The 14,857-nt window shown below is 42.6% G+C and overlaps 1 protein-coding gene across 3 annotated transcripts in view; it reads left to right on the top strand.

The window, feature by feature from the left end:
- pacsin3 (protein kinase C and casein kinase substrate in neurons 3) overlaps nucleotides 1-14,857 on the top strand; it is a 30,585-nt gene that overhangs the window by 14,531 nt on the left and 1,197 nt on the right. For all 3 annotated transcript variants that reach the window (XM_024263074.2, XM_024263073.2, XM_024263071.2), the window contains 8 exons: nucleotides 1,229-1,329; nucleotides 1,866-2,022; nucleotides 2,113-2,348; nucleotides 4,686-4,841; nucleotides 6,964-7,139; nucleotides 8,906-9,026; nucleotides 12,342-12,484; nucleotides 14,295-14,458. In XM_024263074.2, the coding sequence (XP_024118842.1) occupies nucleotides 1,276-1,329; nucleotides 1,866-2,022; nucleotides 2,113-2,348; nucleotides 4,686-4,841; nucleotides 6,964-7,139; nucleotides 8,906-9,026; nucleotides 12,342-12,484; nucleotides 14,295-14,458 (1,207 nt within the window). In that variant the 5' untranslated portion in view covers nucleotides 1,229-1,275. The remainder of the gene's footprint in view (nucleotides 1-1,228; nucleotides 1,330-1,865; nucleotides 2,023-2,112; nucleotides 2,349-4,685; nucleotides 4,842-6,963; nucleotides 7,140-8,905; nucleotides 9,027-12,341; nucleotides 12,485-14,294; nucleotides 14,459-14,857) is intronic.

Here is a 14,857-nt window from a genome sequence, read left to right as displayed (position 1 = left end):
CCATTCATCTTCTTGTCCGCTTCTTCCCTTTCGGGGTCGCGGGGGTGCCAGAGCCTAACCCGGCTGCTGATGGGCGAAGGCGGGGTACACCTGGACAGGTCGCCAGTCTGTCACAGAATTTAGAGTTTAGCTAATATTTTTTCAATATGCTAACTTTTTTGGCCAAATAATCATTTTTCATTTTTTTTCTTTCTGTTTAGCTAATTCTGCATTTTGTTTTGGTGTTATGTTAGCCTATTTTACTAATTTAAAGTTTTATAGGCTAATAGTGCCTGACATAGTTTATCACGCACCAGACCAGGTAAACTGACTCTCAAGATGACCTTTGACATGATAATCTGAATGACTGAGAAAAGTGGAGTTTTAAATTTGATATTTTATGTACCACTCCCAACAGCAGCCTAAACCCTGAGTCCACACAGCCTTTCACTGCTGCCGACTTTGTTTGATTTTTACCCTGTTTGTCTACTGAAAGGATAAGATCCGTCTGTCTGTCCACTCGTCCAGTCGGTCGTACACTTGTTGAACATAGTTTAATACTCATTCATAATGAATGAATGAAATAGTTTAATATGTTCTAAAAAATGACAGCTTTTTAATTTAAAACAACTGCTTTGCTAATGACTTTTGGTGTTTAAAAAAAAGGATGGGTTCTTCAAATCCTGTTGGGGATTACATTTTCCAATACATTAAACTATTTTTTTTTATCCAAACTCCTGGTTTCAGGCAGCCCTCAAGCTTTACAGAGATTACAGTTGGAGATCAATCCCATTCCTCACTTCATGTGTTTGCAGACCTGATGGTTACCTGTAAGACCTGGATCATTATGCTCGTTCAAGAATCAATTTCATACATCTCTTTGAACTTTTTCAGACCTTTCTGTTTTTTTCTTTATGAATGTCAAAAAAATGAGTGACATCTTAAGTTGTCTTTTTTCAGTTTTCTTCGCAACAGTTTTTTTGTTCGCATTTATGTTTGGATGTCAGTCTTTTGACTTGAAAATATTTAAATATTTCACTTTTTTGAGAAATTTCAGGTAAAAAAAGCATCTGTTTTATGGTTGTTGAGGTGAGAACCAGTGAAGCAGCAGCAAAAGAAGCTCGTCTGTCACACTAAAGTGATTAGACGAGTTGTAATGATTTTTGCATTCTGTTCCTGAGGAGCAAAGACTGACTGATGGACTCTGCTGAATGTATTGATCTGTTTTATCTCCTTTTGTTTGCAACAGTGTTTTGTGCAGCCGCCATCATTCTGTGCTGCAAGGCTGACCCCAACATGTCTTCAAATGGAGACCTGGGCACACTCGGGAGCTCGGACAGCTTCTGGGAGGTAAAGCCTCTCCTCAGTCACACAGTTACCCTCACTGCACTCAGGCTGCTGCTCATCATTCAGCTCGTTCAAACCAGTGTGGAGTTGAGTGTCTTGAGAGTTGAACCCCTGACCCACATGGTTGTTTTTCAAGAATTTTCACCATTTTCCAGCAAAAAATTTGAAGTTTCTGGACGTAAACGTCGGTTTGGAGTGATTTATAAAGGCAAGGAGATGTAAAGAGTCCGCACAAAGATCAGGCATTTTATGAAACTCAGATCTGAAACTAAAATGAGTGATTGATGCATTTGTGTTGATTTGAGATCAAATACAGTTTTGAAAAATAGAATAGATGTTTATTTGTTGGGGAAAATATAAGAACAAACCTTTTATTTTCCTCTTGTTGTTCATAAATCTTAGGTTAGTGAGGATTCTTGACTCACAGATACAAACATATGTCAGACAGATGGTGGTTCTCCACTTCCTTTAGTTATACCTAGTCTACTATAATCTGTTTCGGTGTCGTCCTCACTGATGGCTGATTGGCGTTTTTACAGCCTGGAAACTACAAAAGGACGGTGAAGCGAATCGATGACGGTCACCGGCTTTGCAGCGAGCTCATCAGCTGCTTTCAGGAACGAGCTAAGATCGAGAAGAGCTACTCGCTCCAGCTGAGTGACTGGGCCAAGAGGTGGAGGGGCATCGTGGAAAAAGGTCCGTTTTCACCGTTAAATGTTTGACCTTTTTATCACAAATGAGCAGGACTCCAATAGAAAGAACTCCATTGTCACATGTTTTTCTCAGGGCCCCAGTATGGCACCCTGGAGAAGGCGTGGCACGCCTTCATGCAGGCGGCCGATAGCCTCAGCGAGCTGCACATGGAGCTGCGCCAGCGGCTGGCGGTTGAAGACAGCGAGAAGGTGCGCAACTGGCAGAAAGACGCTTTCCACAAGCAGATGATGGGCGGCCTCCGAGAAACCAAGGAGGCAGACGACGGCTTCCGTAAAGCCCAGAAACCCTGGGTCCGCAAGCTGAAGGAGGTGAGGCTCCGCCCATGTCGGGAAGGGATTTTATGGAGGAGATGCGTCTGTGTTTGATATTCCTCCTCTGTAAACATCCTGCTTTTAAATGCTTTTGAAGTTGATGTTAAAACGGATGGTAAAAGGTTAGGAAAAGAAGTGTGAATGAGAGGCTGCAGGAGCTTGGTTACCATGGCTACCACGGCTCAGCATCTCCTCCTTCTTCAGACATTTAGAAGAGCTTGAGGTTTTTGGATCAGTGTTTCTCTCTCTTTGAGTGAAGCTCCAGATGTTTTACGTGAAGGAAGGATGTGGACTGCAGCAGGTCACTTCAAACTTCCAGGATGAAGCCATGCTACCTGCAGTTTGTGGTCCTTCATCGTCCTGCTGGACCAGACGTCTTCTGGAGGGGAGCAGACCTTTCTGCTTCTAAGCATGCTGCTCCTACAGTCCTATCAGAGATGGTATAACTCTGAGAACACTCTAGAACAGTGGTCCCCAACCTACTTCAGACCATGGACCGGTTTAAATGAGACTTTTCCACGGACCTGACCGATCGGGGTTGAAGTTGGCTTTTTTAACCTTCATGTTTCTGCTGATCTATTAAAAAAATGATACTACAAGAAATTTTGTTTTTCAAAAGTCTAAAAATATCGGTAGATATTTTTTTAATGCAGATGATGAAATATTATTCTTGTTATGAAGTCCAAGGCTTTTCTGAGGTTTCCCGACTGGCTCTTTTCTCCCTGAAGAAATTTTCCAAATAAGTTTTAGTGTGTGTTTTTTTTTGTTAGCTTTGAGCTACTTAGCAGTCCAGGTAGCCATGCTGGTAGCTTTCATGAGAGCAAGACGGATGTTGTGAACAGAATCAGACAGTTTTCCAAAATAAAACTTCCTTCAGGATCAGAAAAGAACTGAAAGCTGAAAGAACGGAAATAATCTAAGTTACTGCGTGTACTTCTTTTTTTTGGTCTGCGGCCCGGTACCGAGTGACCCACAGAACGGGCTGTGGGGACCACTGTTCTAGAAGGTCTCCTCCTCTGAAGTGTTCTGGATGATTCAGTACTTTCATTGACACAGTAACTCTGAAGTGGGATTCAAAGTCTCCACAGACATCCCTATATATAGCACATGTGTCAAAGTTGAGGCCCGGGGGCCGGATCGGCCCTCCGTGTAATTATATCTGGTCATTTTATTCTATTGTTATTAATGGCCTGATGTCACCCTGCACTCATTTCTAAATTGTATAATTTTGACAAAATATATTTTTATGGAGAGTAAAATATTGAAAGTTATTTAAGGTTTAAGTTGATTTATTCTGAAATAATATTCCTCCCTTTTTATTCACAATTATGTTAAAAAGTTACAGTTTTAAAAATTGTCATTCTGCTAGTTTTTGGACTATTTTGCCATTTACTCAGTTTTATTGATCTATTTTGGAGTTTAGCTAATATTTCAGTTACATGCTAGCTGTTTTGGCTAATTTATTTATTTAGTTTTTTTGCTCATTTGGCATTTAGCTAATATTTTAGCTGGTTATCAGCTTCAGCATTTTCAGCTATCACCATCAGTGATTCCAGATATCAGCGTTTTCAGCATCAGCTTCGGCAATTTCAACTATCAGCTTCAGCGTTTTCTGCTATCAGTTACAATTTTACAGTTTTAAAAATGTAGTTTTAGAGTGTTCAGCAAATGTTTATCCTGTTCGGCCCGCGACCTCAGGGGTGTTTTGGATGTTGGCCCCCTGTGTGATTGAGTTTGACATCCCTGTCCTATAGCCATGCTTGCCCTCATCCTTGACGTACAGAGATTCCTTCAGTTTTTTTCAAGTTGATTCTCTGCTCTGTAGATTTGGGATTTGAAATAACTTTGCGGTCGTGTTTGAAAATATTTAAACAAATCTTTCTCCCAGTTCATCTGAGACTCCACCCTCCATGTGATCAGGTCACTTTCCTAAAACCAATAAAGTTTGAAGTTGTAAGCGCTTTGAGAAATCAAATCCATTATTATCAATATTGTCTTAGATATTTTCCCAACTAAATTGTCTTAAATGTTCTAACATTTTTAGCTGTTTGTTCCTGTCTGACTCCTGAGACCTGCACTGGCTTCTCATTTTAAATGAAGACATTCAGTAGATTAGAAGATAAAAACTGCTGTTAAACATTTATGTTTCCTATTTTAATTGATGTAGAACAGTTGAATAAAGTTCAAAAATACTTTCCAAATCTTTGGTTTTTGACCTTTCTAATCTAAAATTAATTATCTTGTCATCTTATTGTGTTGTTGAGTTTAATTCTTTTGGTGACAGAAAATGAGTAGCTGTCCGGTCCATGAGTGTTCCTCTGGTGTGTGTTCCAGGTGGACTCCAGTAAGAAGAGCTACCATCAGGCCAAGAAGGAGGAGTGGACAGCAGCCAACAGGGAAACGCACGCCAAGGCCGACCCAACCAAGTCCCAGGAGGAAGTTCGCAAATACACGAACCGCACGGAGCGCTGCAGCGAGGAGGCAGAAAAGGTACGACACTCACACGTGCACACACACCCTGGAGCTCACCTGGGTGTGTCGCTGGGTCCGGTAAGTCAACCTGTGTGTGTTTTTGCCTCTGAAACATGACTGGACTCGCCTCTACAGCCATAGAGGAGATGAGGGAAAAACAGGGAAATCCTCCGAGTCTGGATCAGCCAAAGCACAGTCGGGTCAGGCAGCACTGTGTTAGCAAAGTCGATTTTAAGAATGAATATCCAGGATTGTGAGAATTTAAACAGATAAAATAAGCCATTGGAAAGCCTTTTTGGTCATTGGTTTTATATACTTGCTGATAAATGAGCCAAGTTAACTCTCAACTGTAAGCTAACTGAATATTTGAAATCCTAAACGTGCTGTTTTTGTGCACATAGTCATAAATTAGATGTTAATAACAACTCGTGTGGAGATCTACATTAGAGAACGTGTTGTACTTAGTGAACATTCTGAAACCTGAATGTGCTGTAAAAAAGACAAAAAGGAGTGATGTGGACTTCTGTGGAACTTCTTCGGGACTTTGACCCAAAGTCCTGTGAAGCTGGTGATGGCCCCAGCTGGATCTGAACTGGACAAGAGAGCTCTGTGTGATCAGAGTGTCATTTAAAAAGACGAGTCACTCTAAATAGACTTCCCTCATAAAACAAAGATGATGTAAAAAAGTCTTCTTTGAGACAGAAACTTCATGGAACCAAAAGTTGATGGTAGAAGACAGAAGGGTCCTATGACAGAGCCAAGGGGAACGCCACAAGAATGAGGAACTAAAGGAATCAATAGCTGGAATTTCTTTGTTTACCTGGATCATTTGTTACGTAGAGCGTCCGCTATGCAGATACGTAGATCATCAGCTGTGTAGACTGTTCATTCCAGTGGGCATTCGGTTTGTGTTTATGTTAGTTCTTTATGGTGTTCTTTTTGCAAATTGTATGTTAGCGTCCATTATGCAGACAGTTTATTACATACAGCGTCTGCTGTGTAGATAGTTTACATCACGTGGATCGTTGGTTCTTAATGGTGTTTGTTGTGTGGTTTGTATGTTATCTGGATTGTTTCCTACATAAAGACTCCATCATCAGATTGTTTGTTACATAGAGCATCCACTATGTGGATTGTTCATTCCATAGGGTGCTTGTCATGTGGATTGTTTGTTCCCTAAGGCGTTCATTTTATGGATCTCTCGTTTTGTAGAGCAGCGGCTGTGAGGATTCTTCATTCCATAGAGTGTTCGTTATGCGGATTGTTAGTTCTTTTGGATTATATTTTGCAGATTGTTTTCTACATAGAGCATCCACTATGATTGTTCATTTCATTGGGGTGTGTGTGTGTAAATTGTTGGTTCTTTAGGGCATTTTTTGTAGATTGTTTGTTATCTGGATCGTTTGTTACATAGAACATCCACTATGTGCATTGATCATACATAGTCTGTTTGTTATGTGGATCCTTTAGCAGATTGTTGATCTGGATTGGTTGTTACATAGAGCATCCATGATGCAGATTGCTACGTAGAGTCTTCTATGTGGATTGTTCATGGTATAGAAGTTTTTTATATGAACACTGCTGACTGACATTCTCAGTGCTTTGGATATCTTCTTGTATCCCTTTACTGCTTTCAGTTACCTTTTCCCGTAGATTTTTTGACAGCCCTTTAGTTTTCCCAGAAATGTCAGTGCAGCTCTGGATAAAGGATGCAAGGGTCTGTTAGGAGTCCAGAAACTCTCAGACCTGTTGTGCTCACACATTGATTACAGGCAAACGGGTCACAGGGGAGGGTAGTTACCTTTAGCTGTCATTCAAACCTTTAGCATCATCCTGTGTCCAGATTTTCAGAACAAAGTCATCAGGGTATGTGCACCTTTGAACAGAGTCTTTTGGGAAGTTTCTGTTGTCATTTTGATTTATAGAGTAAACAAGATGCTTTGTCAATAAATGGCTTGACACAACCACCAACTGAGTGGAAAAATATTTTTTATCTTATCATTAATATTCAATGAAAATGACCAAGAAATCTTCATTTCATTACGGGTATGAACACAACTGTACATATTTGGACACCCAGAGTTTTCTAAATGGGGGTCATGCAGCTGCTGAAATGTGTGTTGGTGTGGTTGTTTGTCAGGCAAAGGAGCGCTACCAGAAGGCCCTGGAGGAGCTGAACCGCTGCAACCCTCGGTACATGGAGGACATGGAGCAGGTGTTTGACCTCACTCAGGAGGCCGAGCGCAAGAGGCTACGGTTCTTCAAAGAAGCTCTCCTGGACATCCACACACACCTCGACCTGTCTGCCAAAGAGAGGTACGACACAGCCCCCAACAAACACCACATTCCTCTAAGAATCGCAGCACGGGGCTTCACTGGTATCGTTTGACAATGTGTGTACACAGGAGTTAATGGAAAACTCCTGCTGTCATCCATTAACTGCTGACCCTCTCGTTTCAGTCAAACAGCTTAGTTTCAAGAGCAAATAGGACTAATGTTGACCTTTAAAAGCTTTCAGAAACTTGGTTTTACAGCAGTGGACTTTGTGTTGGAACTTTCATTGATTTGACAAACTTTTGCTGCTGTGTTTTGGGGAAAGACGTTGTGGTGGAAAACGATGCTTTAAGCCATCCCAGCTAATGACAGAGAACCTGTGGCCCCTCAGCAGCCCCACCCTGAAACTTGAGCAAAGACTCACAAACAGGAACTCACAGAGCCTGTCATCCAGCTGGCTTTGATAACCTAAAACATAAATGCCTCCCTTAAAGGGTAACCAAACCCTAAATCAACTTTTTTTTGTCTGTTGATCTCTGTAAATGGGACTCTGTGAGTGCTGTCTGTTGGTCATTGCTAAATATTGTACAATTTAAAACAAACTTGTTTAATTCCTAAAATTATAGTCTAAAACCTTCTGAGTGCTGCCCCCTACAGGTTGAAATGAGGTATTACAGTTGAATTTTGTGATTTTTCAACTGGTGTAAGTCCCAGAAGTTTCACGTCATCATGTTCTGAGCTCCACTATAAAAGCCCCGCCCATCTTTGAGTGCTCAACATGCTCAGGAGTTGAAGCTCACCACGCGACCATTTGAGCTCTGCTGACAACACCGAGGATGGCGGCGCTCACCCCGCGACGCTGAAAACAGCAGAGCTCACCCCGTGACGACAAGAGCGGCGGAGCCCACTCCACGATGTTGACGGCGAGAGCGGAGGAGGTTGCTCTGCTACGGCAAAATGGCGGAGATCGCCCCACACCGCCGAGGGCGGCAGAGGTCAACCCTCAAAGTCGAGGGCGACGGAGGTCACCCTGTGACATTGAGGGCAGCAGAGGCCGGCCTGTGAAGCCGAGGGCGGTTGAGGTCGCCTCGCGATGCCAAAGGGTGGCGGAGGTTACCCTGTGGCGCCGAGGGCAGGGGTGGTCATCCCGTAAAGCCAATGGCAGTGAGGGTTGCCTCGCGTGGCGAAGGGCAGCGGAGGTCGCCCCGCAACGCCGTGTCACCCTGCGATGTTGATGCTGAGAACGCCAAGAACATCCACAAAGAACAACAGAGCTTGCTCGCTAAACTGGCTCTTAGAAAAAGTCAGCTTGCTGAGCTTAGATTTTTTTACATTATTTTCATTGAGACAATAATAAAAAGATCCTTTAGCTACCTCAAGCTAAACACACTGTCAGTCACATCCAGACCACACCTCCTCTGCTCAGCCTGCCTCCCCTAGCCCCGCCCCCATTTTTGCATTTTTTTTAAATTTTTTTTTCAAATCTGGGCTGTGACTGGATTCAGGCTCCAACTGTCTTGTTTGGTTACCCTTTAAAATGTCTTTGTTTTTGAGTTAATGGAAAAGCTCTAATAAACTGAAGTGATCCTGCAGACTGAAGAGTGTTGTGATCACAAGTCAGAAAGGAGAGACTCGAGAAGCTGTTGAGCTCAGTCCAGCTGACTGCTTCTTACATCCCTTTTCAGTTAAATCTCTTGTATCTGCCCAGACGAATCGTTGACGTTTTAGTTCTAGCTTTGGTGAAAGTGGAGGTGAAAATATTCAAATAAAATCTGTGTTGTGTTGATGGCGGTTCTTTCCGTCCTCAGCTTCAAAGGCCTGTACCGGGACCTGGGTCAGACCATCCGAGCAGCCAACGACAGCGAAGACCTGCGCTGGTGGAGGAACGCCCACGGACCCGGCATGAGCATGAACTGGCCGCAGTTCGAGGTGCGGAAAACTGAATCTGTTTTCCCTGGATTTTCCTGGAAGGCTTTGATGAAAGCAGGAGTGTGTGTGTGGGGGGGGGCAGGCCCTCACAGCCGGAGGACTTGGTTTGGAGGGAGGGAGGTCAGTCCTGATCAGATGAGCCGTTAACGTTCACTTTAAGGACGGGGGGGTCACCACAGGCTTAGAGACGGCTGTGAGCTGCTCAGAGACAGAGGGAATATTAAACAGGTTTACAGTGAATGCCGTGGTTTGTTTCTAAGAACACTGAGTGGGGCCAGGAATGTCTCACAAACACACATGCACCATATCGTCCAGACGTGCACACACACAAATACACATGCACACACACACACACACTCATGTTTGTTCATGCACACATACAAATGCACACACACAGACAGCTCCTCTGCATGTTTTTTTGTCTTTGCATGGACTGTTTTAATGGGAGCAGAAGAATGGGGGAGGGGCTTCCCAGTTACAGAAACCTCTGGACTCAGAAGACGGGGTCCGGGTCCGGTTTCCTGTTGTCACCTCCATCCACGTAGTGTTGTTCTCGTTCTGTTGTGTTTTGGGGAGTGGTTGAACCTCTTGTCCCCTGGGTGTGTGACCTCTGCTCTCCCAGGGTCGTTGTCTTCGATGCGAGTCTGTTGCTACGCCAATGCCGCCAAGAGACAGCCTTAAGCTTCTCAGCATGACTGACCACGGCGACACTAACTCCTCCAGATCATTTTATTTTATTATTAATGACCCGATGTTAACTTGTGCTTATCTCTAACTTGTATAATTTTGATAAAATATATTTTTATGGAGAGTAAAATATTGAAAGTTATTTAAGGTTTAAGTTGATTTATTCTGGAATAATATTCCTCCCTTTTTATTAATAATTATATTTAAAAGTTACAGATAATTATATTTAAAAGTTACGGTTTTAAAGTTTTAAAAATTGTCATTCTGTTAGTTTTTTGGACTACTTTTTAAGCTATTTTGAGTTTAGCTAATATTTTTAGCTAAATGCTAGCTCTTTAGGCTAATTTGGTGTTTAGCTAATATGTTAGCTGGTTATCAGCTTCAGTGTTTTTAGCTATCAATTTCAGCATCTTCAGGGACCAAATTCAGCTTACAGCATTCACACTAGTATTATCACAGGTAATGCTATATATCTAGTTCATAGTTATGTTTAAAAGTTACAGTTTTAAAGTTTTAAAAATGTAGTTTTAGAATGTTCAATAAATGTTTATCCTGTTCGGCCTGCGACATCAGGTGTGTTTTTGGCCCCTCGTGTGATTGAGTTTGACACCCCTGGTTTAAAAGGTAACCAAACAGGGCAGTTGGAGGTTGACTCCATTCTCCGCCCAGATTAAAAAAAAAAAAAAAAAAGCCAAAAAGGGGGCGGGGCTAATGGAGCCGGACTGAGCGGCTGAGGTGTGGCTTGGATCTATGATTGACAGATAGGATACCTTTATCTAGCGTAAGCTGGGTCTTCAATATGGAGAGTGGTAGAATTGAACTTTATTAATATCACAAGGATAAATTCATTTCTTGTGGTGCCAGGCAACGTGATGCAAGTCTCTCCACAGAACTTTCTGAGGAGGTTGAGGATTTTCCCCCTCCTCTGTCTCCGGAGGCCAGAATGGTCCAGAACCTTAAACTTTTCAGCCGCTGGCTTAAAACACTTGCAATGCCTGGCAGAGAGGCTTCTGGCGCAGCTGAGGGGTTGCAGGTCTGAAGGAGACCCGTGTCTGAGAGGGACAACAGTGGAAGGGGAACCGGGTCCAACACGGCCAACACAGAACACTGCAAAGAGGGGATCTGCTCCAACACACGTCTGTGGGTGGACGGAAAGTCCTCTGATGAACCACAAGTGTGCTGTTGTTGATGTTCCATTTGATGCTGAACTTAATTATTCTGACTACAAACTGGAAAAAAATCATCAGGAGATTTACTATTGAGCTGATCCTGATGGGTTTCACTGAACCTGCAGCAGACACGAGTGCTGGGAGACGGAGAAGTCCGCACATACACACCAACACCGCGCACAACACCACCGCACACGACACAACCGCACACAACACCACCGCGCACAACACCACCTCGCACAACACCACCGCGCACAACACCACCGCGCACATCACCACCGCACACACCACCGCACACGCATGAATTGCTGGAAAGGCCATCACAGCGTCTCGACTGGTGGAGTTTTCCACAGCATCAATCTGAGCAGCTTCTCCTGCTCAGGCTGACGGAGCAGCCGAGAGGTTCAGGGTCGCCTGTCGAGATCATTCAGAGGAAAATACTTTTATTTTCTTACTTCTGTAAATAAATCTAAGGATTATCAAGAGTGGAAAATATTAGAGTGAACTCAGCGTTGGGATCACAACTAACCTCAGATTTGTTTTTATTTTTTTAAATCTGCTTCTCACGCTTCACTTTTAACAGTTTGTTTATTCAGCAGATTTTTACTTTTACTTGAATTGTTTGAATACATGAATAACATGAATGAATAAATATTCTAAATACTTTTCTTCTCAGCAGCATCTGGTTTGTGCTCCAAGTTCAAAAACAACATAAAGTGACATAAAGAGTCTCTTCAAAACAGGAACAAATGTGACTGACAGTCAGAGTGAAGAACGGATGTGTAGTGTTGTAGTGTTGTGTAGTGTTGTTGTGTTGTAGTGAGAAGTGATTTGTTTGTTTAGAATGTTTACAGCAAACTGCTCTTTCTAAAGTGGTTCTGATCCGATTTTAAAACGATTCTGAGAGGAAAAACGGTCCAGAATCTCCTGTCAGACTCTCTGGAACGAGAAGAACACAAAGTGGAGTGTGAAACTGAAGCTGACTCAGCAGATCATCTTTGTGTTGGCACACACTGAAACTTTTTCAGAGTTTTTCCTCAACTGGAGGAAGAAGAGAGCAGAGACTCCGCCCCCGAAGGAATCTCCCGCCGTTCCCACAGAGCTGCTCACAAGCAGACAGAGGGCCTTTGTCTTCACACAGAAACACACACAGAAACACGGAGAAATGCACACAGAAAAACGCAGAGCAACAATCACAACAAAAAAGACAGAAAAAACACACAGACACACAAACAGAGAAATATAAACAATACACATAATAAATCTTTACATTTTCTTCATAAAGAGTGAAATTAGTGATAAAACTGTAACTGTATGGAAAGTAACTAAACTGAATGAAAACAATATATTTTTAAGAAATCATAGTGGTCAAAAACAACGTTTAAGACGTTGGAAATGATCCTGATTCAGCTAAAGATATCTTTGTTGTGTGTTTTGTGTGTTCATTGTGCGTGTGCAGGAATGGTCTCCTGAAGCGAGTCGCTCCATCAGCAGGAAGGAGCGAGGAAGACTTTCGGAAGAGAACGTGGTCACTCTCACCAACATCGTCTCGTCAGGTGGAGTCGAGGCTCCGCCCAGTCCCATCACCCTGGACACTGGCAGGTGGGGGAGGAGCAAGCCTCATGTCAACATGTAAACAAGCATCATGTTCAGGAATAAAGACGGAAGCAGATTTTATTCAGAACGTTGGGCGTGAAAACGGTCAGAGGTGATGATGACTCTTCCATCAGCTGACCAGTTTTCTTACAAAGTTCGATTCAAGTGTGATCTTTGTTCCTAATGAGGTCAAACCACTCCAGAAGATTTGAGGATGATCTGGAGGTTTCTTTGTGGAGTTGTTTGTGCGCAGAACTCCTTTTGGATTTAATTAGAAAGATCTTCCTGTGCACGAGCACACAGATGTAAACAAGGAGGAGCTGAGGATTGTGTGGGCCTTCAATTAGCCTGTATCTGTGGGGGTGTTCACTGCAGACTAAACACTACAATCATGTCTGCGAGTCTCTTCAGAGATAAGAGCAGAGGCCCTCGAGACCTCCCCACCGGACAGCATCCTCATGGAACGCTTCAGCTTCCAAAACTAATAAGGAAATGACCAACTGACTTAAAACTAGTTAAATAAACTTCATCTAAGAGAGGCTTCAAACTTTTGAACCAAAACCTAGGTTCTGATCAGTCCAAACGGATCTTTTACTGTTAAAGGTTGCTGACCCCTGGTCTGGGTTAACAATGACCTCCACGGTGCTGTTGAGATACATGGTTCTGGTGGAATCTGGACTTCTGAGGAGAAGAGGAACCATAGAGGGAAAAGAAAGACAGGAGTGAAGGATTTAGAGTAGAACTTTGAATGTAGAGACCAGATCGACGCTGCTAGACTGGAGGAGTATGAAGCAATCTCTGCTCCTGCAGTTTTAAATGCAGCTTTCATTTGAGCTTTTGGGTCAGTCGCTGTTTCCAAGTTAAAAAGCAAACAAAAGCTGAGGCCGGAAGCCTGGATGCAGTCATGAACACGATGCTTCTGCATCACCATCACCTCAGGCGTCCAGCTGCTGCCTCAACCTGCACGCTGTGACTCCAACGCTGCTGATGTTGCAATGCTTCAGAAGTCAACCATGAAGAAGAACCATCTCAGTCTGAAACTGTAGATCTCATGTCAAAGTCCAGGCCCGGGGGCCGGATCTGGCCCTCTAGGTCATTTTATTTTATTGTTATTAATGACCTGATGTTATCTAGCCTTTTTCTAACTTGTAGAATTTTGACAAAATACATTTTTATGGAGAGTAAAATATTGAAAGTTATTTAAGGTTTAAGTTGATTTATTCTGGAATAATATTCCTGCATTTTTATTATTGATAATTGTGTTAAAAGTTTATGGTTTAATAGTTTTAAAAGTTGCCATTCTGTTAGCTTTTTAGACTATTTTGGAGTTTAGCTGATACTGTATTTCAGCTACATGCTTGCTGTTTTGGCTAATTTTGGCTTTTTCCAGATTTTAGGCTATTTTAAGTTTGGCTAATAATTCAGCTACATGCTAGCTGTTTTGGTTAACCTACTTTTTTTCTTTAGGTTTTCTTTGGCTAATTTGGCATTTAGCTAATATTTTAGCTGGCTATCAGCTTTAGCATTTTTAGCTATCAATTTCAGCATCTTTAGCAGCCAAATTCAGCTTACAGCATTGACACTAGTATTATCACAGGTAATACTATATATCTAGTGCATAATTATGTTAAAAAGTTAGGTTTTTAAACTTTTAAAATGTAGTTTTAGAGTGTTCAATAAATGTTTTATCCTGTTCGGCCCGTGACCTCAGGTGTGTTTTTTATTTCCGGTCCCTGTGAGATTGATGCTCTAGATGTATGGAAGTCGCCTGCATTTGGGTTCAGTCTTTCACCCGATTCTCTGCTGGTCTTTTCAGGGTGAAGGATTATTCTTCAGACTGGTCAGATGACGAGAGTCCGAAGAAGGCTGTGAACGGCGTGGGGGAGTTCGAGCTGGACGAGGGGCGTGCAGAGGGGGTGCCGGTCCAAGCTCTCTATGATTACACGGGTCAGGAGGCGGACGAGCTCAGCTTCAAAGCAGGTACTAAGCCGCTATAAGGCCTCTGTGGTGGACAGACGCTCTTTTCCCTTTTTTTAGAGAAAATGAAACCATGTAGACTAGTTTCTAGGTGATTTTCTTTAAGTCTTTTCTTTGTTTTTCTGCTCTTTCAGCACAAACATTGTTTTAGATGAAAGTTGATTCAACATGAATCTAAAACAACAAAAGTGGCTTTATTACCAAGAAATGACAGGACTCATGAAGTGCATCAGTGCTGCAAACACACAAAATTGTGTGGAGATTTTGTGTGATTGTGTGTTTAGATTGATTTTTTTGCTGTCTGTTACACACAATTGTCACAGGCAAAGGATATCCCGGACGAGCCCCCAAATTATTCATTCATTCATTCACCACCAGATTATGTTAGATTCTCACAGGAGT

This window comes from Oryzias melastigma, unplaced genomic scaffold, assembly GCF_002922805.2.
Source record: "Oryzias melastigma strain HK-1 unplaced genomic scaffold, ASM292280v2 sc00236, whole genome shotgun sequence".
Classification (NCBI taxonomy): domain Eukaryota; kingdom Metazoa; phylum Chordata; class Actinopteri; order Beloniformes; family Adrianichthyidae; genus Oryzias; species Oryzias melastigma.
The sequence above is the reverse complement of the archived record's forward strand: the minus strand, read 5'-3'. Positions and strand labels throughout refer to the sequence as shown.